The sequence below is a fragment of the Hevea brasiliensis genome, chromosome 16, assembly GCF_030052815.1.
Source record: "Hevea brasiliensis isolate MT/VB/25A 57/8 chromosome 16, ASM3005281v1, whole genome shotgun sequence".
Classification (NCBI taxonomy): domain Eukaryota; kingdom Viridiplantae; phylum Streptophyta; class Magnoliopsida; order Malpighiales; family Euphorbiaceae; genus Hevea; species Hevea brasiliensis.
Genome location: NC_079508.1, coordinates 52235775 through 52263314, shown reverse-complemented (window position 1 = coordinate 52263314; position 27540 = coordinate 52235775). Strand labels below are relative to the sequence as shown.

At 33.8% G+C, this 27540-nt stretch overlaps 1 protein-coding gene, 2 long non-coding RNA genes, 1 other non-coding gene and 1 pseudogene across 11 annotated transcripts; 4 read left to right on the top strand and 1 right to left on the bottom strand.

Moving 5' to 3' along the window:
- Positions 1-3544: 3544 nt before the first annotated feature.
- Positions 3545-8561, bottom strand: LOC131174740 (uncharacterized). The gene is made up of 2 exons (XR_009144971.1): positions 8150-8561; positions 3545-3822 (listed from the first exon to the last, which is right to left on the bottom strand). It is a non-coding gene; the product is annotated as an uncharacterized LOC131174740 (long non-coding RNA).
- On the top strand, positions 8500-8572 carry TRNAR-ACG (transfer RNA arginine (anticodon ACG)). The gene has a single exon. It is a non-coding gene; the product is annotated as a tRNA-Arg (tRNA).
- A 2975-nt stretch (positions 8573-11547) lies between these two features.
- On the top strand, positions 11548-14220 carry LOC131169062 (protein FANTASTIC FOUR 1-like). 8 transcript variants are annotated; one of them, XM_058138613.1, is made up of 3 exons: positions 11548-11723; positions 12732-12800; positions 13004-14220. In XM_058138613.1, exon 3 carries the CDS (start codon positions 13291-13293, stop codon positions 13981-13983), a length of 693 nt encoding a protein of 230 aa, XP_057994596.1. In that variant the 5' UTR covers positions 11548-11723; positions 12732-12800; positions 13004-13290; the 3' UTR covers positions 13984-14220. The 8 variants fall into 8 exon arrangements, with proteins under 8 accessions (XP_057994596.1, XP_057994597.1, XP_057994593.1 ...); XM_058138614.1 differs by having other exon boundaries at positions 12965-14220; XM_058138617.1 differs by lacking the exon at positions 11548-11723 and adding an exon at positions 12506-12633.
- Positions 14221-19120: 4900 nt separating this feature from the next.
- LOC131174511 (uncharacterized) lies at positions 19121-21877 on the top strand. Its single transcript, XR_009144840.1, has 2 exons — positions 19121-19700; positions 20693-21877. It is a non-coding gene; the product is annotated as an uncharacterized LOC131174511 (long non-coding RNA).
- A 503-nt stretch (positions 21878-22380) lies between these two features.
- Positions 22381-25380, top strand: LOC131174513 (F-box/kelch-repeat protein At1g22040-like; annotated as a pseudogene).
- The last annotated feature ends 2160 nt before the right edge of the window (positions 25381-27540 follow it).

The following is a 27540-nucleotide window of genomic DNA, read 5'->3' as shown; positions in this document are numbered from 1 at the left end:
TCCGTGAAAGTGCATAAGGGAGGCGTGAATGTGCATAAGCTATGCAGTCTCCTTATGCACATTTCGCAGTATTAGAATGATTTTTCTCCTTATGCAGATCTGCATAGCTTATGCGGCAAGTTATGCACAATTTGGTCAATGCATATTTCAGCTTGAAAACTTGTTTTTGACATCTTTGGCTGTAGAAGTCACTCCTCAATGGCAAAAATTCTCTTCAGTCCTTCAAAAACACCATTTTTCCTACAAAACAAAGTAAAAATTACAAATTAATGCAAAATTGATAACTATGAAAAACTAACTAAATAACTAATGAAATTGGCTAAAAATGACTAATAATAAAATAAAATGGCTATGAAATTAGACCTAAATGACTATGCAAAATGTATGCATCAAATGCTGAGATTTTTTCTGGATTTGCCTCTATCCCTCGTTCAGAAATTATGAAACCGAGGAACTTTCCTATTCTTGCTCTAAATGTGCATTTGTCCAGGTTTAGCTTTATTCCTACTTTATCTAGTACATCAAATGCTTTGGCTATGTCTTTGGCGTGATCCTCCATTCTCTTATATTTTATTATCATGTCATTGATATTTACTTCCACCATTTGGCCTTTTTGTTCCTTGAACATCTGATCCATAAGCCTCTAATATGTTGCCCTAGCATTTTTTAATCCAAACGGCATTGCCTTGTAGCAGAATACTCCTGATTTTGTTAAGAAAGTAGTCTTCTCTTCATATTTTGGATCCATCCTTATTTATTGATATCCTGATTTAGCATTGACTAGTGACATTATTGCATGACCGGCTATTGCATCCATCAACTTATCAATGCTCGACAGCTAGTAATAATCCTTCGGACATACTTTATTGAGGTCTGTGTAGTTGACACGCATTTACCATTTTCCGTTTGCTTTTTTCACCAAAATGATGTTGGTAACGCAGGTCAAGTATTTGAACTCTCTGATTAAACCTGCATCCAACAATTTTTTAATCTCAGTTTTATTTACTTGCTGTCATTCTAATGTGAAACATCTCTTCTTCTATTGGATTAGCTTCACTTTTGGATTAATGTTCAACTTATGAGTAATTATTTCTAGATCTACTTTTTTATATCCTCCGCCTTCCAGGCAAAAGTAGCAATCTTAATTTTTAGTGTTCGGATGATCGCTTCTCTACTTGTTTCGCTAAGTGCTATTCCAAGATGTACTTTCTTTTCCTCCTCTAATTCTTCTTCTGTTATTGGATCAACTAGTTTAAATGAAATTTGGCTTTTCGACTTTTCCAGTAACTCAATTGGCAAGGTTACTTCTGTAACTACCTTTGTTGATTTTTTATAGCATTCCTGTGTTGATTTTTGGCCTCCTCATACTTTGCTGTCCCTCTAAGAGTTGGTAGCTTCATACACAACCATTGCATGCTAATCACTATGTCATTGTCATTTAAGATCGATAGGCTGAGGATAATGTTGTATGACAAGGGAATGTCAATTACTACAAATTTTGTGTAGATTTCTCTATTGTATCCTTCGTTACCCAGGACCATAGCTAAATTTATAGTTTCAAATACTGGGACTATTTTGTTGCCTCGGCCAACTAGGGGGTACATGACTTTAGTTAGGTTTTCTATCCTGTGTTTGAGTTTCTCCACAACTTCTCTCGTCAAGAGGTTTACTAAGTTGCCTGTGTTAATCATCACTTGTCAAATCGTATAGCTATTTATCTGCACAGACACAACCAAAGGGTCAAAATGTGGTTGTTTTACCTTATTATCTTTTGGTCCTATGGTGATTGTTTCCTTGTTTAATTTGTCTCTGTCAATGGAGAGGATTACTCGTCCTTTAGCACTGCTCGATTTAGTTGACCTCTTATTACCTGCCTTTCCTGTGTTTGGACCTCTAGTAATTACATTAATTACCTCGATCGGACTTTCATCCTTCTCGGTGATGATTTCTTTATTTATGAAGGTGGTTCCTCGTCTTTCACCCTAACCATCCCTTGTAAATTTTCTGAGCTGACTGTCTCTAATTAGCCACTCTATCTCATCTTTAAGTTGCCTGACCGTGATCCTCATGAAACCTATAAAATTTTCCCTTATCTCTCTTTCCTACAGTATCAGGGTTGAGCTTCTTTGGCCATTTGACTTGTTCACCATTTTTCCGTATCCACATAGGTACTCTAGATCTGGGCTCATACAAAGTTGTGTAATTATGGAATCTGGCTCTACTTCGTTCTTCGTTTATGTTCTCAAGGTAAGTCTCGTCCGAGCTATAGTTTTTCTTGTTTTGTCTCTTCTCATTATTTTGCCCAGATTTACTCTCTTCCCTCATAACTTGTTGCTTATCTTTTAGCTTGATGTACTTTTGGGCCTTCTGCATTAATTGATAATAGTCTACCACTAGATTTTTTATGAGTGAGTATAAAAATTTTACATTTTTTGTGCCTTTTTTCAAAGCTTCACATGTTGTTTCATGATTCAGGTTCTCAATTTGTATTGCTTCAGTGTTAAAATGGGTGATATAATCTCTCAGAGATTCACCCTCATATTGTTCGATTTTCTAAAGGTATGAGGATAACTTTTTTGGAAGGATGGAAGAGATGAACTTATTCTTGAATATGGTGGCGAGCTGATGGAAGTTCTAGATTGATCCAGGCTTGAGGTCTTGGTACCATTTTTTCGCCAGCCTAGTTAGTGTTATTAAAAACACTCAACACAGGTGATAGCCATTCCCATTTTAGAGCATCACTATTGTTCAGAATTTCGCCATGTGGCCCCTCGAGTTTGTTGTTCCATCATATTTATCTAGCACGGGGAATTTGAATTTTGATAGGAAATGCTCAGCTAAGATTGGCCCAGACAATGAAGACTTATCTCCCATTTAAAAGTTTCATCCTCTACCTGTTTTTAGTATTTCCGAACTGCTTTTACTAATCCCCAATTTACCTTTGGTCGATGTGATTCATCAGATTGCTTTTTTTGTTTGCTCACCGTGACCTGCTCATTTTTTCCACCTGAATTATTTGTTGATCGAATGATCTCCTATTTGATTTCCTTAGTCTTGGTCGAATCTACTTCTACGACCTTTCCTATTTCTGGGGTAGGTGTCTATAGTGGGGCATTGGTCACTAGGATCAAACCTCTAAGGAAAGCCCATCTCCTGTGTGACACCCCTTACCCGTCTACAGTATAACCGAACAAGATATGCCATACTGTGTATCAGAATACCATATTTAGTCCCAATTATTTTTATCCTTCCTTAATTTATTTCTTTATGATGATGAAACGCAATTTGGGAAATTTGACTCATTTAAGTCATTTATTGAAATTATAATTTAATTTGGGGTTCTGAAAATTTTATAGAAAATTCAGCAAAGTGCCGGCTAAAAATGGAGAAAACAGTTCTTCGGAACCTATGAAAAACACTCCCAAATATTCATCCATATTCTCAAACTCCAATAACCATCAATATAGTCTTAATAATTTTTCAACATTCACAACCATCTCAGTTTTCAACATAAATCCACAATTTCATTCAGATAAAAATCAAATTTAATTTCATGAAGATATTCTCAAATTATATTAATTAAAGAAATTTTACAAAATATGTACATCAACATATGATTACATAAATTTATTATTTACATGAGTTCATAATTTACAAATCACAAACTACTACCTATTAGAAAATGCAAAAACCAAATTTCAAAAAGAACCTAAAGGTCCTACCACTGATGAATTGCAGATGAGAGGTGACTCTGACTCTATGCAGATCTGTGACCTCACCCGATCTGTGGTCTGCTGGGCTCTCTATCAGTCTCTCCAGAACCTACGCATGATAAAAAGTGACGCGCTAAGCAATAATGCTTAGTGGTGCCAATAATAAAATAAAAAGAACTAAAACAAAAATAAATATGCTGTGTGTATATTGATGTCTCATGCAGATAAATTTTTGGTAATTATTTGTAGTCTTATTTATTTGGTACTTATTATATCCATTATTTCATTAAATTTATCAACTTTCATTTTTGGTTATCCAAGTAACCTATACTGGATGACTAGACTGGATAAACGGGTAAACTGGCACTGGGTACCAAATACCTCGGGCCGTCACGCTATCGGTCACATATGTATCTCCCGGTATGCTGTAATGCACTAATAAGCTGTAATAATTATTAGGCACAAGGCCAAGTATCACCATAATATCAGAATGGCTAAAAGCCATAAAATCACAGAATGGCATAATGCCATGTGCAGTACTGCTAACTGAATCCTATTGGCATGCCAACCTATTCAAACTAATCTTACTATGTGTACTAGGGCACATTACCAAGTTATTGATTGAATTTTCATGCTTTACATGTAATGTTACTATTCATTTTACTATTTAGGTCAAATTATAGACTTTCCAATGCATAATAGCTATATAAGTCCTAATCACATAAATTTACCACATTTTGGTTCCCAAAAGTGTTGGCATTAGTTGCCAATCCATATTTCTAACCAATGGTGAATAAATCAGAAATTTCAGTTTTGGATGCTAGAGTTTACTGTTCCATTAGGCCATTCTACAGTGAGAATTTGGCCAAATATTATGTATCAAAGTTGTTCTTTATTGTGTCTAGTTACATTTATTTTTTTGAATCACTCCATTTGGAGTTTTGTAGCTCAAGTTATGGCCTAAACACCATAACTGGCTGGATTATATTTTTTCCAGAATTTCTGGGCAGAATCAATTCTGCAGTTTTTGTACATTGAATTCAGGTCAGTTTTTGGATATATTATGGTCAAAATTTGGGTTTGTTTTCTTCATGAAAGTTGTAGGGCTATGTCTCAGCTTTCTACTGGTAAAAATTTAGGTCAATTGGACCTTTCTACGTTGAGTTATGACTAAATGAATGAACACTATTCATTTGATCATTTTCCAGGCACAGCTTGTGTGTTACCCGGATTGAAGCAATTTTTAGATCAACTTAGGTGGTCTGGGCAGGATTTCCTCACAAAAAATGTTGCATTTTGTGTCTAGTCTAGCCTCCAATTAGCCTTGCACCAATTGGAGTTACCTAGCTTGAGTTATGTCCCCAAGAGCACATTGGCCTCAAAGGGTCTAGAATACACACTTAAGGCAGTCTAATTCTCTACATTAGTTAATGTCACCAATCACTCCATTTCCAATTCAAACTACACCAAATGGTCACTAAATAACCATTACAACATCATTTTGTGTTCAATTGCATCCATCCTCATATTTGAGTTTCAAACCCTAGGCCTAAAATTCCGAAGTTTTATTTTTTTGCACTAAACTCATAAACTAATGTTTTAAGTGTTACAATCATATCAAGGGCAGCCTATTAACTCATTTAATCCAAAGATATCATCAAAACCATAGCAAGTCCATGGCTACCAAAAATAGGGTAACACCTTAACATATTTATTTTTAATGGAATTTCATATATCCTAGCTCAAATTTATCATTCTAACAAGAATTTAAATGAAAGAGTCAAGGTATTGGACACTAATCTCAATTGATCTCTCTTCCAAGTTTCCAAATCGTCCTTTTTCCTTCTTTTTGCTAGCTAGATGTTGTTTAAGGTGTGAGGAAGAGGTTTTGTGAAGGAAGATTAAAATCTTATGGTGGTTTATTAAGGAATTCTAGTTAGAAATGTTGATCAACAATGGTGAAAGGAGAGAGAGGAAGGGAGCCGGCTGAAAATGAAGAAGATGGTAGCAGATTTGTTTTTGTTTTTACTTCATTTTAGTTGTATTTATCTCATTTTAATTGGTTTTTGAATTTCCCATTGGTTAGAGTTTGTAATTTGTTGAAATTTCTTTTATGCATTATGACATATTTGCTTATGTAATAATTCAATTTACATTTTATTTTCTTTTCTCATTTCTTTTGCTCATTTGTAATTATTTTCTCACAAATATTAATTTATAATTTATGTCATAATAATTATTTAGCTAACTGGACAAGTTGACAAAAAATCATCTCTGAAGACGAAATGACCAAAATGGCCTCCGTTTGGCTTATTAAGCCAAAATCGTCTGTACTAATCTCAAAATTTTTCTAAGCCTTTTCTTGGCATTCTAATGCCATAGAAACCTCAATGGCTCTTCTTTGGAGTCCCAAAAATTATCTTATGAATTTTCTTCCGGGTTTAGGGCTCCTAGCTGTGAAGACCGCAACTTCCCACTAGGTTACCCATCGCTAGGGCACCGGCTCATTTAACTTGATTGTATTTTATTTCTAAAATTTTTTCTATATTTTTCTTATTATTATTTGAGTTAATTATGGCTCCTCACTTTAATTTAAATGTTTTTCTAGACGTTTTAGCTGTCCGGACCGACACCGATCACCTGAACAGTAGAATGTACGGAATTGCTACAGTGAGGGTGTTACATCTTGGATGCACTAGTACACTTGATCTATTGCCATCCCTTGGAAAGGGTTTTGTTGATTTGGGATGATGACGTTGTATGATGGAATTCGAGCACCAGATGGGATCATGGGTGAGGGCACATTCGAAGTCATTGTTGTCGTAGGAAAGTCTCCTCCCAACATGGGGGTGATGGAAATAATACCTTTGTTTAGGGTCCTTAAATTTGCAGCCATTAAAAAGATAAAAACACAAACAATCAAGAAAAATAATTAGGACTAAAGATCAAAACTTGCTGGTAGCACAAAAAAATGTTTAAAGGGAAAAAAATGATCTCAAATGTAAGTTTTCAGTCGGTAATCTGAGTTTCCCACAGACAACGCTACTGATGCTACTGGGAGTTTTGGGGGCCTAGTCCTAATGCCACATAAACTTGCAATACATAAAAAAGATAAGATGGATGACCTTTTGGCAAGCCACTTCGACGCTCAAATTAGAGAATTATTTTTGAAAAAGTTTAGAGAACTTATAATGAGAACTGTAAAATGAGAAAATGCGTACCTGTTTTAGGTTTCTTGGTTGGTATTTATAGGCCTTTTAGTGAAATAGTTGTTGCTTCATTTATGGAAGTAATCTTGGCAGAATCTCCGAGATTATTGTTGGCGTGATTATTACTCGGCACGTAAGATCCGGACTCTACTTGATTATTGGCATAGTTGTTGCTCCATATCTTTTTCATTCGTCTTGTTGACTGAATGAAGGTTTGTTCAATCTTGTTTTTATTTGGCTCATTCGACCTCTTGACCATCTAAAATAGTGTTTGACTTTTTGACTGTCACGCTGGACATTCATGTGGAAATTTAACTATTTGACTTAGATTTTGGGAAAGTAGTATCAAGACGTGACTATATTCATTTATTAACATATATATCTGTTAACAATCGTAATTGTTTATATATAATAGACATGTCTGTTTATTAACAAATATATCTACTTGTTAATAAATACACTATTTATAATTTATTTATAAAAATTAAAATAAAATAATTATTTAATTTCACACGTATATGTGCCAAATATTATCATAGAATAATATATATTTATTTAAATATATATAATTCTATATATTTCATTCTTTTCGTTTATTTTCTTTCTTGTATTCTAACAATATAAAAAATATTTCTCTCTCTACTTTCTAACATTTAAACTATTTATAACTGCTTATGCAAGAGTTAACGGGTAATAATGTAACTCTACCTCGACCTTAATTAATTAATCCAGAAATAAACAAAGGAGGAGCTTCAATTTCGGATTTTGAAATCCAAGGAAGCTACATGGAGATGTCTCTTTATGGATCTATTGAGTCCTTGATTCCTGGAACCCGCTGCTGGTTCTAAATGAAGAAATAAATCAGTCGTGGAACCAAATTTATGAGGATGCTGTCACTACTGATGCATCAGGATCAGGGAACCCAAAGGTAAATAGATTTTTCAGCAGCTCGGGAGCTGGAGTCCTGGAGCCCTATTCTTTTGATAATAATGGGTATCCTCATCAGATAGAGCATGATATTTCTACATTCCACTATTACCAAAAGTGCGCCCTCATGTAAAAAGCTACCAAATCCAATTCATGATAATTCTTTTCATACATACCAAATTATTATACAATAACTATAATTTAAGTTTAAATTCGAAGCATCATAATTTTAAAAATAATTTTAATACTATTAATTAACGCTAATCGGTAATTTTGGGTGTTGCTACAGAACACTATTACCTTCAAGAAGCTTGTTCAAGAGCTAACTGGTCATTAAGCCACTTTGAAGGGGCATTTTCCAGGGCCGAAGTTTGTCTGTTGATTCCAAATGGAATTTTATTGCAAGTGCAATTGCAGTCTAATTCCTCATCTTGGCTCCTCCAGTTCTTGTGCTTTGCCTGTGTCTAGGACGCTATCTGTAGCTTGGACGCCTCTGGAGTTGGGCCTGTATTAAATTGAACACAGGTGATGCGTGTAAAAGAAACCCGGACTGGGGGTGAGAGTGGTAATTTATGGAATGAATTGGGTTTTTGGAAAGCTGGCTTCATGCTTATGTTCCATATTTCTACTTTCAGGTATAAAAGTAGAAGGACTCCGTGGCCCAATGGATAAGGCGCTGGTCTACGGAACCAGAGATTCTGGGTTCGATCCCCAGCGGAGTCGATTTATTTTTATTTTTTTCGTCTTTCATGCTCAGCTGATTGGCAAGGTCCACCGTTCGAATTGATTGTGTTTGCTAATTGGCTTTGCTTTCTATACAGTTACAATTGGTTTTTCTGGGATGAAAACACTCTGGTAGTTTCAACTAATTAGCCAATTCATAGATGTTGAATCTTTTGGGAGGCATTTAGTTGAAAATCACCACTAAAATTAAATTTTCAATTATCTCACCCTTAAGAAAGAACACATTTTTCACCTTCTTTCGAAGAAAAAAACACATTTTTCACCTCTGCCTGGCAAGCAAATTGCCACGTAGCTAACTTTGGCCGACTGTTAATTAGGTGAAAGTTTGTCGCGGACACAAAATCCATGCCTTCTAAATTCCTTTCCAGTTAATTAGAGTGAGTGAAATCATTCCTCTTCCAAATACTGAAGCTTAACGTCTCATTTTATAGCCCTTCTTGCTAATGGAATGGACTTGCCAGTTACAAAATCCAGTGAAATATATATGAGATTTGAACTCTAATGCCAAACTTGGCAGAAAAATATAGTTGCCATGTTAGTTCGCAGGATTCCCTAATCGTAGGGAATGCTCAATTAACTAAGGAGGGGATTCAAAATACATAAATGAAGTGATTTTTAGGTTGAAACAATCATGAATTATCAAAATTTCAAAAAAGAAACCTACGTGATGATGGTCCCATGAATTATTGCTTGAATTTATGTATTTCAATTCTCATCTGTTGCCATTTGCACACTGTCTATAACCATTCTAGTAGCGTATTAGCTTGATTTCCCAATTCAAAAGGGTTGCGGACTTCATTCTCCTAGTCAGTCAAGTTGCCATGACCTTGTGTTTATTTCATCATTGAATGATACTGTGCTGTGTCTGTGTGTTTCATAACCTCGGGTTTTAATGATGAGTTTATTGATGAACGTTGCAAGTGAAGTTATTGTCCTAGTGCATGTATGGACCTTTAAAGGATGGTAGAATTAACGTCTATGGTGTGAAGTATGCAAAAGTCATGGGTCGATATGTCTCCCAGGTAAGAAGTGAATATTTCCAACTTGTGTGCAACTAATGTGCTTGACTGACAGATTTCACATGAGAGGACTTGTTGCCTTCACAGTTGGAAATCTTTTGTTGTCTTGATTTCGATTTCACAGTTCTTAAAAACCTGATGCTTTATCACGGCTACCTTTCATGGCCATGCTTACTAACAATGATGATCTGGGAACAGCATGTGGGAAGTATATTTCTGGCTTCATGCCTTGCGCAATTTAGATCCAAATCCAATTATTTTAACTTTGAGTTATTCCTTGAATTTCCTCCACGTGATGATTTTAGATCCCCTTATTTACAAACTGGCTGTGTCTTGCCCCATTGTTCTGTTAAACTGGTGATTCTTCTGTTAAACTGGCTGTGCCTTGCCCCATTACTAACGGGACCTAGCTAAGCTAGTACTTCTTTTGATGAATTATTGATATGTGAATTCATTTTTGTGGATATGGACTATTCAATTTATGGAATTAATATATATATATATATATATATATATATATATATATATATATATATATATATATACACCTCTTATCAAGTTCCAAGATTTTGGGTCGATATATAGAAGCATGGACAGAATTTGAGGTTCAATTATCCCCTACGTGCATTGTTATGCCAACTAATTATCTCTTATTTGAAATTATTGAGTTCACCTAGTTCACTTTACACATACATATATGCATGGAGATCACCTGAAAAAATGGAGAACGAGTCCCACTTGAATGCGACTTAGAGTGTGCTATTTTCATTTTAGTTGTCTTTCTGTTTGTATCCCTTTCTCCAAAAAAAAAAAAAAAAAAAAAAAAAAAAAAAAAAAAAAACCTTCTCCATGGCTTCATTCTCTTAGGTGTAAGTACTTTTGGGGTCTAACGACCAGAGTTTCAGTCTTCCAGCTCATATGAGGATGGCCTCTCCTGGCCTGGCATGAAGCCGATCTGGGTACTTGTTGCGTGTAGCGTGCAACTCACAACTTGTTCAGGGGAAGTGTTTTTGAGATAAAAGGCAGATTTTTAAAATGTCATGCTTATTTAGAGGAAGATGTTTTAAAGATGTAAGGTTTTGGGAGATCAAAACCTCTAAAACTTTTACTTTTTCAACTCATTAAATTAATGAATTGAGGAGGTTTTTGCTATCCTGTATTTCATTACCTTATGGCAAGATACGTTGCTTCGGCGGGTTTTGATCAGGTTGAATAACTGGTTCCTTAGACTAGGATTTACGAGTTGCTGGGTTGGGCTTTACTGTTAATGTTGGGAGGATCTTCCACATTATTCCTGGCCGAAGCCCAAATATATCCAGCTCAGGCTTATATCATCAATTGCTAAGCGAGGTCCTCCCTCCACTAATTCTCAAAAATAAAATAGAGTCTCTGTACTAATCTAAACGTAGAGTTTTACTTTCCATAATAAAATCGAGGGAGGCTCCAGGGATTAGCAGAGTTCCCACCAACGGGCAACGCCGGAAATTATTGGGTGGCGACTTCTAGTAATTTTCTACAATGTGAGGACAAGTAAATATATATAGGAAAAAAAAAATTTTTTTAATCAAAATAAAGATAAATATTGATCATTCTAAAGGAATTAAATTAAAAAATAAATGTTAATTTAATAATATTAATTTAAAATAACACCTAAAATAGTTAATTAAGGTGAAAGATATCCTTGGCTGAGATCGACTCTACAGATTAACAGTCCTCCTAATCCCTTAAACCTCGCCTAAAGATAGGCAATACATGACAAACATTCAGATTAGAGTTTTAATCTACCTTCCTTTGAAAAATGACGTTTCTTATTCATCTGTCATGACTCGAAATTATAATAAATAAATAAATAAAAATTAATTTGTGAAAATTAAAAAAAAAAAAAAAAAGGGAAATCTTGAAAGGTGTATTTGTGCCTATATATGCCGCCTGTCTGCCTGTCTGTGTCTCTCATATTGTGAGTTGTCGTGTGGGTTGCTCATCTTCTTATTCTCAAGTCTCCTCTAGGTGGAAACGCCTATGAGAGAGAGGAGATGTGCCTGCACTGACCAACCCCATCTCCTCCTCCTCATCCTCATCCTTCTACTATTCTCCTTTCCTTAATTTCTCTGGTAAGTTCTTTTTATCCAATTCATCTAATTTATTTTTATCTTAATTGCCCATTTTATATTCATCAAGTGATCATATACAATCATTGTATCATCCTTTTCGTCGATTTTCCTTCTCGTGTTTTTGTCAAATGTGATTATTGTTTTCTGCATTCCTCCATCTTTATAAATTCCTCTTTGGTATGATTTATAATCTTCCAATCCTGTTATTTTAATTTGCTTTCATGGGTTCTTGTAGAGGGTTGTGTTCCATTAATGTGAATTATTTATTTTATTTTTCAATGGAATTGACGATCATAGAACATTAGGAGGGCAGGACAACCTCAACAGCGTAACAATTCAAAACACGAAAACTGAATTAATTATATATTCGATGTTTTAATTTCCATTAGTTCCTTAATTAGGATAATGGGTATTTATTATTATTATTATAATATATGCAAATAGCTTGTGTTTCTGGATTACGCATTCAGGTTTGCAATGCCAGATCTTTTCCTCTGCTGTTAAGCTTTATGGACCCATTATTTTTTTTTAATTTTTTTAATCCTTCCTTCTGGCATTTCAGTTTTTTATGGATAAAATCTTATGCAACTATTGTTGGGGTTGTTGATGGAGCTAAGAATCCTAATTTCTAAACGTTGCTAGCCGTAAAATTATCCATATATATGATACTAGTGGACCTTGTCGATGGTTCATCATGATGGTAATGATAATCCACCTTGTGGGCCCAAAATATTAGCACGTGGCAAAGAATGCTAAGCCAAGTGTAAATAAATTTCCGACTGTACTTACAAGTTGTACAAATTTCGAATGCATACATGATACACCCACAGACTCTCTATAATCAGCGTCATTTGCATCCGCAGGTTTAGTTTAGTGATGGTTTGTTTCAAACATAATCTAAAATGGTCTTGTATGTGAGTTTTTCTCCCATTCTTATTCTGTAAAAAAAATGAAAATTATATATGGGAATTGTTGTATTAATGTGTGGTGCGATTTGAATCGTTGCAGGTGAGTTTATAAAGGCAGCATATTGTGAATATCTCCAATTCACATATGGAACATAATCTTGACGTCAAGGTATTAGCTGTCTCTGCCACCATCTTTCTGTACCTTCAATTCAATTTCTGCATTTCTCGATAACATATACCGTCTCCTCATTTTAAACTGTTAGTATTTATTGACTAGCCACACTGCCAACACTATTCTCTTCATGCACTGAGCTTGATACCACATCCACACAGGCAAAAACCCTCTCTTCTCTTCTTGCCTGTAAAATGCAGATCCAAAACTCAGCAACATCAACACAGACCCACAAGATTGATCAGTGTCTTGTGAGCCTGTCATCACAAGAAGAAAAACTTTCTGACGGTGGTAGATTTAGTGCAACTTCAAGCATTATGGGGTCTTTCACTTCGCCTCCACCTTGTTCTGCCCTCATTGGGGACTACATTGGCGTTGAGAGTTGTCTTGATCTGAAAACAATTATGATATTTTCACATCATCATCAAAGGTGGAAAATAGTCAGGGTTTCAGTCAAAGACGTAGCAAGAGGGATCAAAGGTGTGCAATGAAGGAGTTTCCACCACCAATGCCATCGCTCGCACGCACTGGGAACTTATCTTCCCATATGCCTTGGGTTTTGAGGCGACACTACACAGAGGATGGAAGATTGATTATTAGAGAAGAGAGGGTGAAGCATCATGAGTACTTCCAGGCTCACAGATGCAATGGCCGTCTTACCTTGAAGCTTGTCCCTCTAGATGATGAAGTTTATTCCCCTTATCGCCAGGGTTACGCTGATGATTTAGATGACAGTGAGAATGAGTCCGAGTATAGTCATGAAGAAGTAAAAAATGAGCTTGAGAACCGTCAAATTGAAGAAGAAGAAGAACAAGAAGAAAAAGATGAGACTGGGAACTGTAGCAATGAAGAAGTAAAAAATGAGCTTGAGAACTTTTGCAGTGAAGAAGAAAAAGAGGACAAGAAAGAAACAGGCATTATAGATCAATGTAATGACATACAAGTGAATGAGAATGGAAGAGACGATGAATATGATGATGGTGTCAATTATTTCCAAAGTTGTAATGGCATTATAGTGAAGGACATCCTGTATGAAGATCAGAGAGTACCTTCTGCGGAGACCGGGATTGGTGGAAATCTGAGTGCATTCAAGTGCTTGAATATTTACAACAGTGTGAGACCAGGCTCCAGTTGCATATTTGGGGTGCCACTACCAGCGATGAGGCCTGTTCATGGTTAGACAAGAAAAGGCAAGAGGAAAAAAAAATTTTTTTTTTTTTGGAGAATTGGGGTGAAGGGTAATGTGGATGGTTTAGTTTTGAGCGTGATTAAGTTGAGGCGAATCATCGTTATAGATAGATTTAGTTTATTCCTTTCTTGCTCCAGGAGGCTGACGTACCAAGTCAAGATTGAAGAGAGTGGGAATTAATCCTTATTTTCTGTCTATATCAGTACTAGTGAACTCCCATTTGAAATTGATTGAGATTTTTTTTTTTTTTTAAACTAAGCGGTTTATGAGTTGCACATGATTAAGAAAGAAGCATACCTATTAGAGTTTAAACTTTTATAAAAATAAAAAAAATTCCATTGAAGTAAACTCAAAGAAGGGAACGAATTTCGTTATTTTGTTGGTTGTGGGCACGAATTGAAGGAAGAAGTAGTGTTGCATGTAGATAAGGGGGTGGTGGCATGGGTTCCATGAAGGAGCCCTTAAAGAACGTGCAGAGAGGGAGGGTTTTCAAGTACAGGGAACAATTTCCGAGGGAGCGAATTCATTAGATATTGGGATGATGATGATAAGTAGTAATCATGATACAGCTACCTCCCAATATCTCCCGCCAGTCCTTGTCAGTCCTCATGATTGGGCTGCCCTTGCCTCTGCACATTTCCACACATTTTCACACATCTCTCTGCATTCCTCTCTCTGTTGCCCTGTCCTCGATAAGTACACTCATCTATGCCTACCCTTTCCTTCACCACTTACCAATCCATTTTAGTCTTTAGGGTTTTAATTATTGATTTAAACACTAATTTTTATTTTATATGTTTAAATTCATCCACCAACTATTTAAAATTATAATTATATTATTAAAAATTAAAAAAAATTAAGATGTTTTAAAAAAAATTATTTTTTATTTTAGTAATTAACTTTCAATTATTTATTTATTTATCATGCATCGTATATTATTAATAACAATTAAAAATTATTTAATATTAATAAATTTGACTTTTTTAATAATAAAAGTTCTAAATTAATAAAATAATATTTTTAAATTAATTGCTTTTTTAAATCATATTTAAGATGAATTTAAAAAAAAATTCTTTTCGAATATTATCAATACCAAAAAAGACCTTGGTGACCCAAATAGGTCCTCCATTTTCTCCCTCAAATCTAAACATAACGGTAGATTTAATAGATTAAATTTGAATTGAAATTAACAATTTTATTTTAAAAATTTAGGAGTTTTAAACATATAATCTATTTTTTTATTGTAATTTAATTTAATTTTTAGTAAAATTTTTGATTTTTTTTGAAATATTCAATTTTAATATGATTTGATAAAAGAATAATTCAATTCAACCTAATATTAATGTGATTTTATTTTTAAATTAAATTAATTAAATCAAATTGTGAGCTGGACTGCTCAAATCATTGATATCTGATTTCAGTTGTCCATGATGATGCTCAAGTTTGGATTACAGCTTTTGGTTTGGTGCATGGTGACTGGTGAATCTGCTTGCATGCGCAGGATTAGATCCTTGGAAATTGAAATTGGACTTGCAATCACAAAACAAATGGGGTGCACTGCAAGAAAGGGGGTGTGGTGGGTTGGGGAAGAGGGAAGCATGAAGAAAAAAAAAAAAAAAAAAGAAGCAAATGAAATGATATTTGAATTTTTTTTTTTAAATGTGAGAAATGGTAAATATGTGAAAAAAAAAAAGGTGTGGCTATAGAATACGAGGAATAATTAAATTAAAATTTTATATTTAAATTAATATATTTATTATATATGTTTTAATTTATATAAATATTTAATTTAATTATTATTAAATTCATTTATAAATTCAAACTTATATTAAATGTACTTAAAAAAAATTAAGTATAAAAATATCAAAACAAATGAGTGAGTAGTAAATAGAGTCAATTCTCGAATTCTAAAATAAATCAAATTAAATTTATGAACATGAATTCAAACCTATTTGAGATATGATTTTTTTTTTATATAGAAAATAAAAGGATAAAACACAAGATTAAGCACAGCAACGCCTAGCATAATTAACATCTCTAGCGACGTCATGGACAATATACTCTCGAAGAACTATGGAGCTTTTTTAAGGATTTTTTCTTATTTGGATATGATTTATTATGAATCTAATATATAAAATATACAATAAGATTTTTATATTAAATATATAAATTTCACATATTTACATTTTAGATATAATGAATTGAATATAATTAAGAATTTTCTTAAAACTCTGGTTACCAACAACACCTCTCTGCCAAATGTATCTTATAGGGAATATGCAAATGTGAAATTTTTACATTAAAAAAAGATAAGATGAGCGAGAGACATATAAATGAAAAAGTCTTAAAGATTTATTATCTTAAGATTTTGAATTGAATGTGATATTAAGTTCATGATTGTATTAATGGGTGGAGATATATTTTTTTTGGCTATAGACTTTGAATTATTTGAGATGTATTTTAATTGATATATTTATAGATATTCTAAATTTTCATGAATGATTGAAATATTGAAGGGTATCATTATCATAGGCTTTTTCTTTATATTAAATATTTACTATAAGATTTCTACATAGTTATTTAGAGAAACACAATTATATAAATCTTAAAATAAGGATTTAATTTAAAATTTATTAAATTAATTTTTATATAAAAATGAGTTTAGAATAAATACGACACCAATTAATTATTAAAATTCAAAATAACCCAAATTTAAAAAATTCAAATTCAAACCCAAATTAAAATTTTTGGGCTACGTGATCTATCTAGACCCATTTTTCTAGACAGCAGGGGACTATTCTCATATAAAAAGTAGGAATTTTGTTCAAAAAATGGCAAATCACTATATTATCCCTATCAAAATTATAAAAAAAAATTGAAAAGAAGGAATGGTTAATGAAAAAGAACTTGGCAGTTAAAAACAACAATTAAAGCGGTGCGTTTAGTATTTTTCCAATCGCGTAGCATTGTGTTTTTTAATTGAAAATTGTGAACTTGTCCGAGAGAAACTATATCATTGGTTAATGGATGAAATTGTACGCTAGTTAACTATGGGAAATTTGATGTGACTGCACATCCACCCCACCCAATAGAGATTCGCCTAATCATGGCTTAGTTTCCCAGCCAAAGTTTATCTGTCTTTGATATTTTATATCACTATATTTATATTTAAATTAAATTGATAATTTTAACATTTCACTTATTTTATGAAAAGTGATTTATATATAAAAAAATATTAAAAAAAAAATATTTTTTCACAAAATTATTTTTATTATTTAATTATAATATTAAATTAATAGTATTTATCTAATTATACATATAAATATTTTTATATTTTAATAAAATTATTAAAATCTAAAAAATAATTTAATTTTTTAAAAAAATATTTTTTATTGATTAAATTTTTAAATGCTCTGCACAGTAAAAAAATATAAAAAATATTTTATATTTTCTCTACAATAAACACAGCTTTAATATTTTAATTTTTTATCAATTAAAATTATTTTTAAATTATTTATATTTATTTTAAATTTCATTACCATTATCAAAATATTATTTGAGCTGATTTAATTTTACATATTTAATTACTAATTTATATAAAATATTTTATTAATAATTTATATTTTAATGTTTTGTTACTATTTTTTTTTAATTATAATAGTAATAAATTTTAGAATAAGCAATTGAATAGACTTCAACTCAATGTTTTTTCTACTTCCTACAGAGACAAATCTAACGTGCGGGGAATGGGGCACTTATCTACACTGCCCCCGAAATTTTCCTTTAAATATATTTTAAAAAAATTATATAATAATTTGAGTTCCCCACTTATAAAATTATATACGCGTCTCCAGTCTTAAATATTAGTCACTTACTCTTTATATATTCTAATTTTGTGCCTTTTTATTAAACTCAAAATTATTATCATTGAAATTTAATATATGAAATTAATATACATGAATATACATATACATTATCATATATCTTATGTCTTATTAGTTATTGACTAATCTAGGTAAAAAAAATTTCTTAAATATATATAAAAGGAAAAACTTGCATACACCTCATCCATCGTAAATCCAAGAGAAAACACATGGGTTCCGGTATATGTGTTTTTACACGTGTGTTTTTTATTTATAATGGACTGAGTTTGAATAAAAATTTCATGTGTATATAATGTCCCATTAATGTAAATTTCTTGATCTATCCCTACCTCCTTGCAACTTAAAGGTAGAAGAAGACTAAACAAGTTATCCGTTGAATCCAATGGAAGACTAATCAAACTATTCCCTAATTTATTGAATTCATTATGAATCCAAAATATAAACATGTAGATTCCACCATATATTTATCTTAATTAAATTAATAATAAATCGGATCTAAATAAGAATTTATTGAATATAATGCCCTCACTAACAAAAATTTCTAAATTTGTTCTCAACTAGCTCCCTACATCTTAAAAATTATTAAAAAATTATTTCAAAATATCTTACTTTACTAAACAAAATGGTAAAGGCAGAAGAAGACTAAACAAGATATTCTTAATTTGCTAAACTTGCTAATTATCAATGATAGGGTTGACTGACTGCATGATTCAGTTAATCAGATATTTTTTTCCAGATAACGTAAAAGATTACTTAATAGAAAGGATTATTAGGAATTATTTTAGTTATTTTTATTTGGTTTTGTAAAATATGGAAAGTATAAATAAATAAATAAATAAATAAATAAATAAATATATATATATATATATATATATATATATATATATATATATATATTAATATTTAAATTCCTGACCCGCTCTTATAATAAAATGCAAATATTCATTTACTGAGCTACTAATCTTAAAATCAAGTGATATTATAGCAGGTTAGATTCGAAGGGGCAACTTTTGGAGAGAAGGATAGAGACAATATGCGAACGCTTCTTCTATTAGAGTAAGGTAAAGCACATGTGGTGATTAATCACCCACGTGTGCATTTAACATGTTTCCCACGTTGATTTAAACAATTGCAGCCCATAGTCCCACAACAGAAATTATAATACTCGTCTCCCTTGATGAGATCGGATGGCTGATAAGCAATGTTGGGGTTTGTTAAGTTCTAAGACACTATATAGGTAACAGTATTATACGTGTCTTGAGAGGTGGTCAGTGACGGAGGAGGGAAAAGCAGACTTGGCATCAAACATGGATGACAGAAAATCCAAAACCAAACAAAATCAGTTGATGTACATATAGTTAATTTCTGTATAGGGTGATCTTATTATTATGTGAACATTTTGTATGCAAAGATTTCGAAGGCCATCCATGGTTTACTGACAGGCAAATACCTCTAATTGTGTCATCTTTTGGTGTGCAAAATTGGGTATCTATTGCAACAACTGGAAAGCACATTGGCTGCAGATAAACCAAAGTTCCTCATTATCAAGTGTAGCCGTTTCACTTCAATTCATTTTTGGCTACATACTAACCTTCAGGGTAATGGTGCCAAAAATCGAGACAGTAAAGGCAGAGAAAGGTTATTAACCTCAACTTTTTCTCTATATATATCCAGGTTGGAGACGGTAATATAGAAGCTGAGTCTATGCATGTATGACTTGAGAGTGTTTAGTCTCTATTCTTTTTCCCTTTACGTTTCTCTCAGAGCTTGAGGAAGTGGATATTTTGATCGCCTAGCTAGCAAAGAGAAGAGACTGAAACTAATGTAATGTATACCAATAGATTAAGTTATTCTCTTCTCTCTTCTCCCTTTACATTTTTGTATATTATCAATCTAGATTATATGCTGTTAAATTTGTGCAGAATATCTTGGTTTGATCTCTATATCATTGTCAATCCTTTTTCCAACTTTATTAGCTTTATAATTACTGTATCATTCTTCACAACAGTTGATGTGGGTTCTTCAATTATTAGAAATTAATTTTAGTTTCATCATACACTGAGATATTCATCTCTTAGCTTATTTTTCTTGTTTCTTTTATGATATTGCAGTAAGATCGAATAAATCTTGATTTTGGTACTCATAGTCAATACTGATCAATCTTCTTATGCTATATACGTTGACATTCTTAATTAAAACATTAGTGTGTGAGCTGCTTGTTAAGAGAAATTTTTAAATAAACTCAAATCGTCGTTTACTTAAAGTATAAATGTATAGAAAATTTTATTTAATTAAAATTATTGATATATTTTTCCCTTTTTATTGTTATTATTTAAAAAAAAGCATTAAGTTCATAACAACAATGACCTCGAGTCTGAAGGGTTTTTTTTTTTTTTTGCCTTATATTTGTTTCAAACTTCGCAAAGGTGTTTTTTGAACGGTGAATCTTCATCATTGTTCAATAATTTGCAGAATACAGCTATGTTTGCCAGAGGCACTGTTTTTTATCTGTGGCCAAAAGTTAATATTGTTCTAAACCTTCAGTTTAATTTCCACTCTCTATTTTATTTACGGCTTCAGGGTATATGAAGACTGTCTATCTTCACCGTTAAATGGGTTGATACAACTCCATTAGATCATCCGCATCAATGGTGTAAACCTTAACCAGATACATGGCTGTAACACCACGTGTGTTCCACAAACAGACGATTGTAGCTTTAATTTGTCTTCTTCCAATTAAACCGAATTGAAAAAAAAATTTCCCGAGATTTTATTATCTAATTGATGTTTCTTTTCTCTTGTTTGTTGTGTTGCAGCTTAGCTTAACTCTCTTCACCGGTGTTTATCGGCTAGAGTTTATTCAAGGAAATTAAAACTGTCTCTACTGTGTCTGTGTTCCATACCAGTTATGGATTTTCCCAGTGAAAAGGGTTTTTTCGGCAAGGCAAAGTCTGTAGCTTCATCCATTTATGGATTCATATTATGGTCAGTAGCCTTGCCATCTGCCATTCAAATTCAAAACAATATTGGCCAATATCTCCTGGTCTCAAAACCCTAATTTACTCACCAAAAGAATCTCCTCAAAACCCAAATCATCATCGCTTCATTATCCATTCTTACATGATATCATCATCATTTTTATCACCATCTAGCTCCAGTACTTCTCCCTCGTCGTTTCGATCACTGACTACTTCCTCATCATACTCCTCTTGTTCCTCTGTGTTGGGCGATTTGATTGGGACAGAGAGTGGTGTTTACTTGGACTGCATAAGTGAAGAAGAAACAGAAGCAAGAATGGAGAAACAACAGCCATATCATCGTAATCTTAGCAAGCGAAATCAGCAGCGGTGTGAAATGAGGAAGAAATATCCACCACCTATTCCTTTACTAGCAAGAACAGGCAATTTGCCTGGTCATATGCCTTGAATTTAACTAGGCATTATTCTAATGGAAGATTGATCCTTAGAGAAGAGAGAGTGAAGCATCACGAGTACTTTGAAGCATATAGAGAAGATGGCCGACTCATCTTGAAGCTTGTACCTTTGGATGATACAGTTAGATGCTGCCATTCCGTTTATTATGATGAACAAGAGGAGCTAGAGCTACAAGATCTTGAGCCGGTCGAAGAAGAAGAAAAAGAAGGAACCCATGAAAACATAGATGAAGAAGAAGAAATAGAAGCAGATGAACAAACTGAAGATGACAATTATTTAGATTATAAGATAATTAACGAAAAATTAATGGGTGTAGCATCGGCTTCTTCAGTGCCAAAATCAAGTTTTGAGAATGGAAGTGATGAAAGGCCTGGAGAAGTACGCAAGTGTTTGACGTATGAAGGTAGGAAGATATTAGACTCTATTTGTCTTGCAATGCAAATGCTCATAGAAATGGTGGTGCCTACATGGCTCGATCTGGCTCTGCAGCTACTTTGTCCTTCACTATTCGTCCAATGGCCACTGTGGTGTAGCTGGATTAATTAATTAATTATCACTTGTAATTAAGTTTGTTTTGTCCGTCTCTTTTTCAAGAGAATTAAAATATTAATAAAAATTGCTTTCTCATTGTCTAGAAGCAGACAAATTATGGGTCGATAGATTCTGGACGTTTTTCCTTTGAGGAATTTCTTAATCCTAATGTATGTTCGTGTAAACAAGTTTTCCTTTCCACAGTTTATTAATAAGGTTGGGAAGGGATTAAAAAGTAGAAGAAAGATTTGGGGATTATTTATTTATTTTGATAATTAACCATTTTATATGTAATGGGTTGGGCTAGAACTGCTCCAGCCCAGTCCATTAAGATCACGTTGAAGCCCATTTCCGACTTCACACGCTAACACAAATCGTGACCGTTGAGTAACCGATCTACATGTGTCTCACATGGGACCCTTATTCAAATCTCCCATCATTTCCGAGTTCCAACTGCCGCTTGCTTTAAATCCACGTGTCACCGTCCAACTACTTTCTTACATTATAATATTAAGACATTATGTACAGGAGTTTGACAATCATACCCACTGGAAATAGGCTAAGAAATTAAATTCGTCAAGCAGTCAAGCTTGAAAATTAAAAAAAAAAAAGGCAGTTGGGACGCACTGGTGCGTACGCTGTATATGTAAAATCTACTTTTTGAAAGATATTTTGGAAATGGAATGGAACAAAATCTAAATCTGCGTACCTGTATTCTATCAGAGATGCTTTAATTCATCCCGTTGCTTACTCAACTCTTCTGATTCTTCTTTTCTTAGCTTTATCCAGGTAAGAATATTCTTCAATCCAATCTTTCTTTCTTTCTTTCTTTCTTTCCACTCAACGATCCTTGAAGGGTAAATGTAAAAGCTTCAATTTTGTTTGTGAATCTGCTATTTTTTTGTCCTTTGAATTGTTAACATTTTGTTTATATAAAGCTTGTGTGTGTTGTCTAATCTGATAGAAATTTTTGTGATCAATGGTGTTCTTTTGTTTGAGTAATGAAGTAAACGGGGTGTGTCGGTGGGGTCAATGGTCTTAATTTTTGACGATCCTGGAATTTTCACTTTTGTGATAGAATATTGTTTACTCTTGTGGTTGAAATCAGTCGTAGGTGGGTGGGAATTTGTTTCATTGCCTTTTTTCTGCAATATATACCATGAGTCAATTGTATGAAATGAGTGTTTTTAATTAGTGGATGAATAGATTCAATTTTTGAGAACGTTGACTGAATGTTCTCAAATCTGAATGCGGAACATGGAGTGATTGGGAAGTTTGGAAAAGTGAAATATTTGGGAGAGGGAAAGGGGTAGGATTAATTATAATTTTTCACTTGGATTTCTCTCTTTTACTGAAAACCATGCATCACTATGTGATAATTCAATTCTATGTAATTTTGAGGTGCAAGATTTTTGACACTGTTTCCTTAAATAAATGTTTATCTTCACTCCTACCCCATTGTCTTGTCTATCTAGCTTTTGCTTTGATTTAATGACATTGCTGCCTTTTTTTAATTTTTCTTCATCATCATCTTCTTCAGCATTTTCCAGGTTCATATTTGGAATTGCAAACCAGGGAGTTTTTATTGATGGGGGCTATTTTGAGTTTGGCAAGTAACAAGAGTACCACCAGCCAGTTTCATGAGGTCTTATGTGATACCAGCTGCAAGAGGCAAAAGAGATCCTTGAGCTTTGATGAGAAGCGCCCAAGACTGATTCCAAGTCTTCCAGATGAGTTGTCAATCCAGATTCTTGCTAGAATTCCCAGGACTTACTACTTCAATCTAAGGTTGGTGTCACAAAAGTGGAAGGAAACTATTATGAGCCATGAGCTGTTTAAATTGAGAAAAGAACTTGGATTGAAAGAAGAGTGGTTGTATGTATTGACTAAAGTTGAAGAGGAATTTTCATGGCATGCTTTGGATCCTTTGTCAAGAAAATGGCAGAGGTTGCCTCCAATGCCCAATCTTTTATCAGAAGAATCTAGGAATGGCTCTTCTGGGCTTTGGTTGTGGAACATTGTGGGGCCACGCATTAAAATTCATGAAATTATAAGGAGTTGGCTTGGGAAAAACCATACATCGGATCATATGCCATTTTGCGGTTGTGCCATTGGTGCTGTTGATGGCTGCCTCTATGTTCTTGGAGGATTTTTTAGAGCTTCAACCGTGAGTTGTGTCTGGCGATATGATCCAATCCTAAATAGATGGAGTGAGATCACTCCCATGTCTACAGGGAGGGCTTATTGCAAGACTAGCATTTTGAACAACAAGCTATATGTTGTTGGAGGGGTTACTCAGTTTCGAGGGGGATTAGTTCCTCTGCAATCTGCTGAAGTTTTTGATCCTCACACAGATACATGGTCTGAAGTTCCAAGCATGCCATTCTCAAAATCTCAACAGTTCCCCAATGCCTTTTGGTCAGACTTGCTAAAGCCTATTGCCACTGGGATGACTTCATACATGGGAAGATTATGTGTGCCTCAAAGTCTATACTCATGGCCCTTCTTTGTTGATGCTGGGGGAGAAATTTATGATCCTGAAACCAATTGGGCTGAAATGCCAACTGGCATGGGAGAAGGTTGGCCTGCACGTCAGGCAGGTACAAAGTTGAGCATTGTGGTAGAAGGTGAACTATATTCATATGATCCTCTAGTTCTCGAGACAGTGGTAAGATCAAGGTGTATGATCACAGAGAAGATGCTTGGAAAGTTGTTATAGGAAAAGTTCCTTTTATGATTCTGCAGATTCAGAAACTCCACATCTGCTTGCTGGTTTTCATGGAAAGATTCATGTCATCACAAAAGATTCCAATCATAAAGTTGTAGTTATGCAGGCTAGCCTCGTGATAATTTGGACTCTTCACCATTGAGCTCAGCTTCTCATTTTGTTGGCTCCTCACATGAGCATTTTTCCTCACTGGCTGAATCAGAAACAGTTGTCTGGAAGGTCGTTGCCAATAGAAATATTGGATCTGCTGAACTTGTCAGTTGTCAAGTTCTTGATATTTAATATTTCTTGATATCTAGTATTATGTTGAATGGTATCCGTTAGTGTTTATTTAAGATACTGATGTCTCAGAACCTATAAAAGCGACTATATGTTGGGAAGACTCATTATTTGGTGTTGGGAAATCTTGATGATTTCTGTACACCAGTGTAATAGTCTATTCAAACTACCAGATGAGGCAGCCACTGGGATTTCACCAGTTAAAGGCAAAAGATCAAGAATATCATCAGCAGGTCCATCAGGTGTCCTTAATTCTATGTGGCCTTTTTTAGCATCTTTGGATGCATTTTTTCCCCTTCATTCAAAATTGCATATGCTGCTGATTTTCAAATCTGGAGAGTTGGAATGTCTGCAGTTTGAAGATGAGCAAAGTGGGTCTTATTTATCCTAATTGATGAAGTAATATATTAGTTCTGTAATTAGAAATTTATTGTACCAATAATGTAGTTCTATTTGAAGATTCTGTGTAATAAATATTATAGTCTATCCAATTCGAAAATAAAATAATGCAGAAATCAGATTTGAAAATCAAGTAAGGCAGATGATGCTTGGTTTCACCTTATGAGAATCTATTTTATCTGTTGTGTCTCTAGCTTGTGCACCATGTCAAGTCTTCATCTTTGTGTGACGTAACCAGTAAACCAGTGCAAAACATCATTTGTTATAATGTGCTTGAAAGGGAATTGTCAACTCTCTCTCTCTCTCTCTCTCTCTCTCTCTCTCTCTCTCTCTATATATATATATATATATATATATATAGGATACTAGATATTTGGTCAGAAATGTGAATGAATAGCATGTTATTTTCATCTTACTGTTATGTTTAGCAAGTTGCGTCCATAATATCTGTCCATGAAACATGCTTTGAAATAAGTATCAAATTATTACTTGAGTTTTGTTTGTTGTCTGCTAGATATTGCTCACGTTTGTTGCATATGATAGCATGCTATTTTGACTTTACTCTTTGTTTACCAAGTTGCTCCCATATTTTGGCTATCAATGCATCAAACATGCTTTGAAATAAATATTTGGTCAGAAATGTGAATGAATAGCATGTTATTTTCATCTTACTGTTATGTTTAGCAAGTTGCGTCCATAATATCTGTCCATGAAACATGCTTTGAAATAAGTATCAAATTATTATTTGAGTTTTGTTTGTTGTCTGCTAGATATTGCTCACGTTTGTTGCATATGAATAGCATGCTATTTTGACTTTACTCTTTGTTTACCAAGTTGCTCCCATATTTTGGCTATCAATGCATCAAACATGCTTTGAAATAAGTCTACATTTATTATTTTCAATTATTTTGGTTTTCTCTGGTAAGAATTGCATGAATAGTATTTTTCTCATTTTCTGTCTATATCAGTACAAATCTTCTTGCTTTTTCATCGTGGAACCTTTGGATGATTGATGAAATTGAACATTCTTTGAAACTTGGGACTTCTGATGACTTACAACATTTAACTTCTGTAGAAAGAGATGATTCTCCTTAATGTCAATTAATCTGTACATGGGTATATATATACAATTGATTCCTATAATTGTGTTCTACTAATTAGGAAGAAATCCTAAATAATAAATCCTAAATAGGAATACAAAATACAGAATATACAGAGAAATAATATAGTGATTGACTTTCCATAACACTCCCCCTCAAGTTGGAGCATAGATGTTAATCATGCCCAACTTGTTACAAATGTAGTCAATCCTAGCTCCATTCAGAGCTTTTGTGAAAATATCTCCTAACCGCTCTCCGCTTTGATGTGTCTGTTGAGATGATCGTTGTTGAATCTTTTCACGAATAAAGTGACAATCAATCTCAATATGTTTGGTCCGCCATGAAACACTGATTAGAAGCAATATGGAGAGTAGCTTGATTATCACACTACAATTTCGCAGTGTGGAGGTCTTAAAACCTATCTCATCTAGTAATTGAAGTATCCACGTTACTCACATATTGATTGTGCCATGGCTCTCTATTCTGATTCAAAGACTAGACCGAGAAACTACATCGCTTCTTGCTTCTCCAAGACGCCAAATTTCTTCAACAAAACGCAATATCTAGTAGTTGACCTTCACAACCTTAGATCTTCTCAACAGCATCTCAAAAACATTCAATATTCAAATGCCCATGATTACCATATAGCAAACCTCTTCCCCGGAGCGCCTTCGATAACACAAGATTTGTTCCAAGGCTTCCCAATGAGCAACAGCTTGGGGAAGACATAAACTAACTTACCACACTAACGGCATAAGCAATGTCAGACGAGTGACCGTAAGGTAGTTCAATTTTCCTACCAATCTCTGTATCTCTGGATCTTCAAACAACTCACTATCCCCTACTAATACTTGTAAAGTTGGAGCCATTGGTGCACTACAAGGCTTAGCACCTAATTTTCCTGCCTCTGCTAATAGATCGAGGACATATTTTCTGAGACAAGAAAATACCCTTCTTACTTCTCATAACTTCGATACCCAAGAAATACTTTAACAATCCCAAGTCTTTGGTCCAAACCGAGTTTGGAGGAAGGTTTTAAGAGATGAAATACTCGCAGAGTCACTCCAGTGATGACAATGTCATCCACATAGACTACTGTGAGGATTGCATCACCTCAGATTGCCTATAAAATACCGTAGTGATCACACTTACTCTTTTGCATACCAAATTTCATCAACCCACCGACCTCCCAA

Excerpts from the sequence above, each read along its gene's own strand:
- LOC131169062 (XM_058138613.1), top strand. The coding sequence starts at position 13,291 with ATGAAGGAGTTTCCACCACCAATGCCATCGCTCGCACGCACTGGGAAC.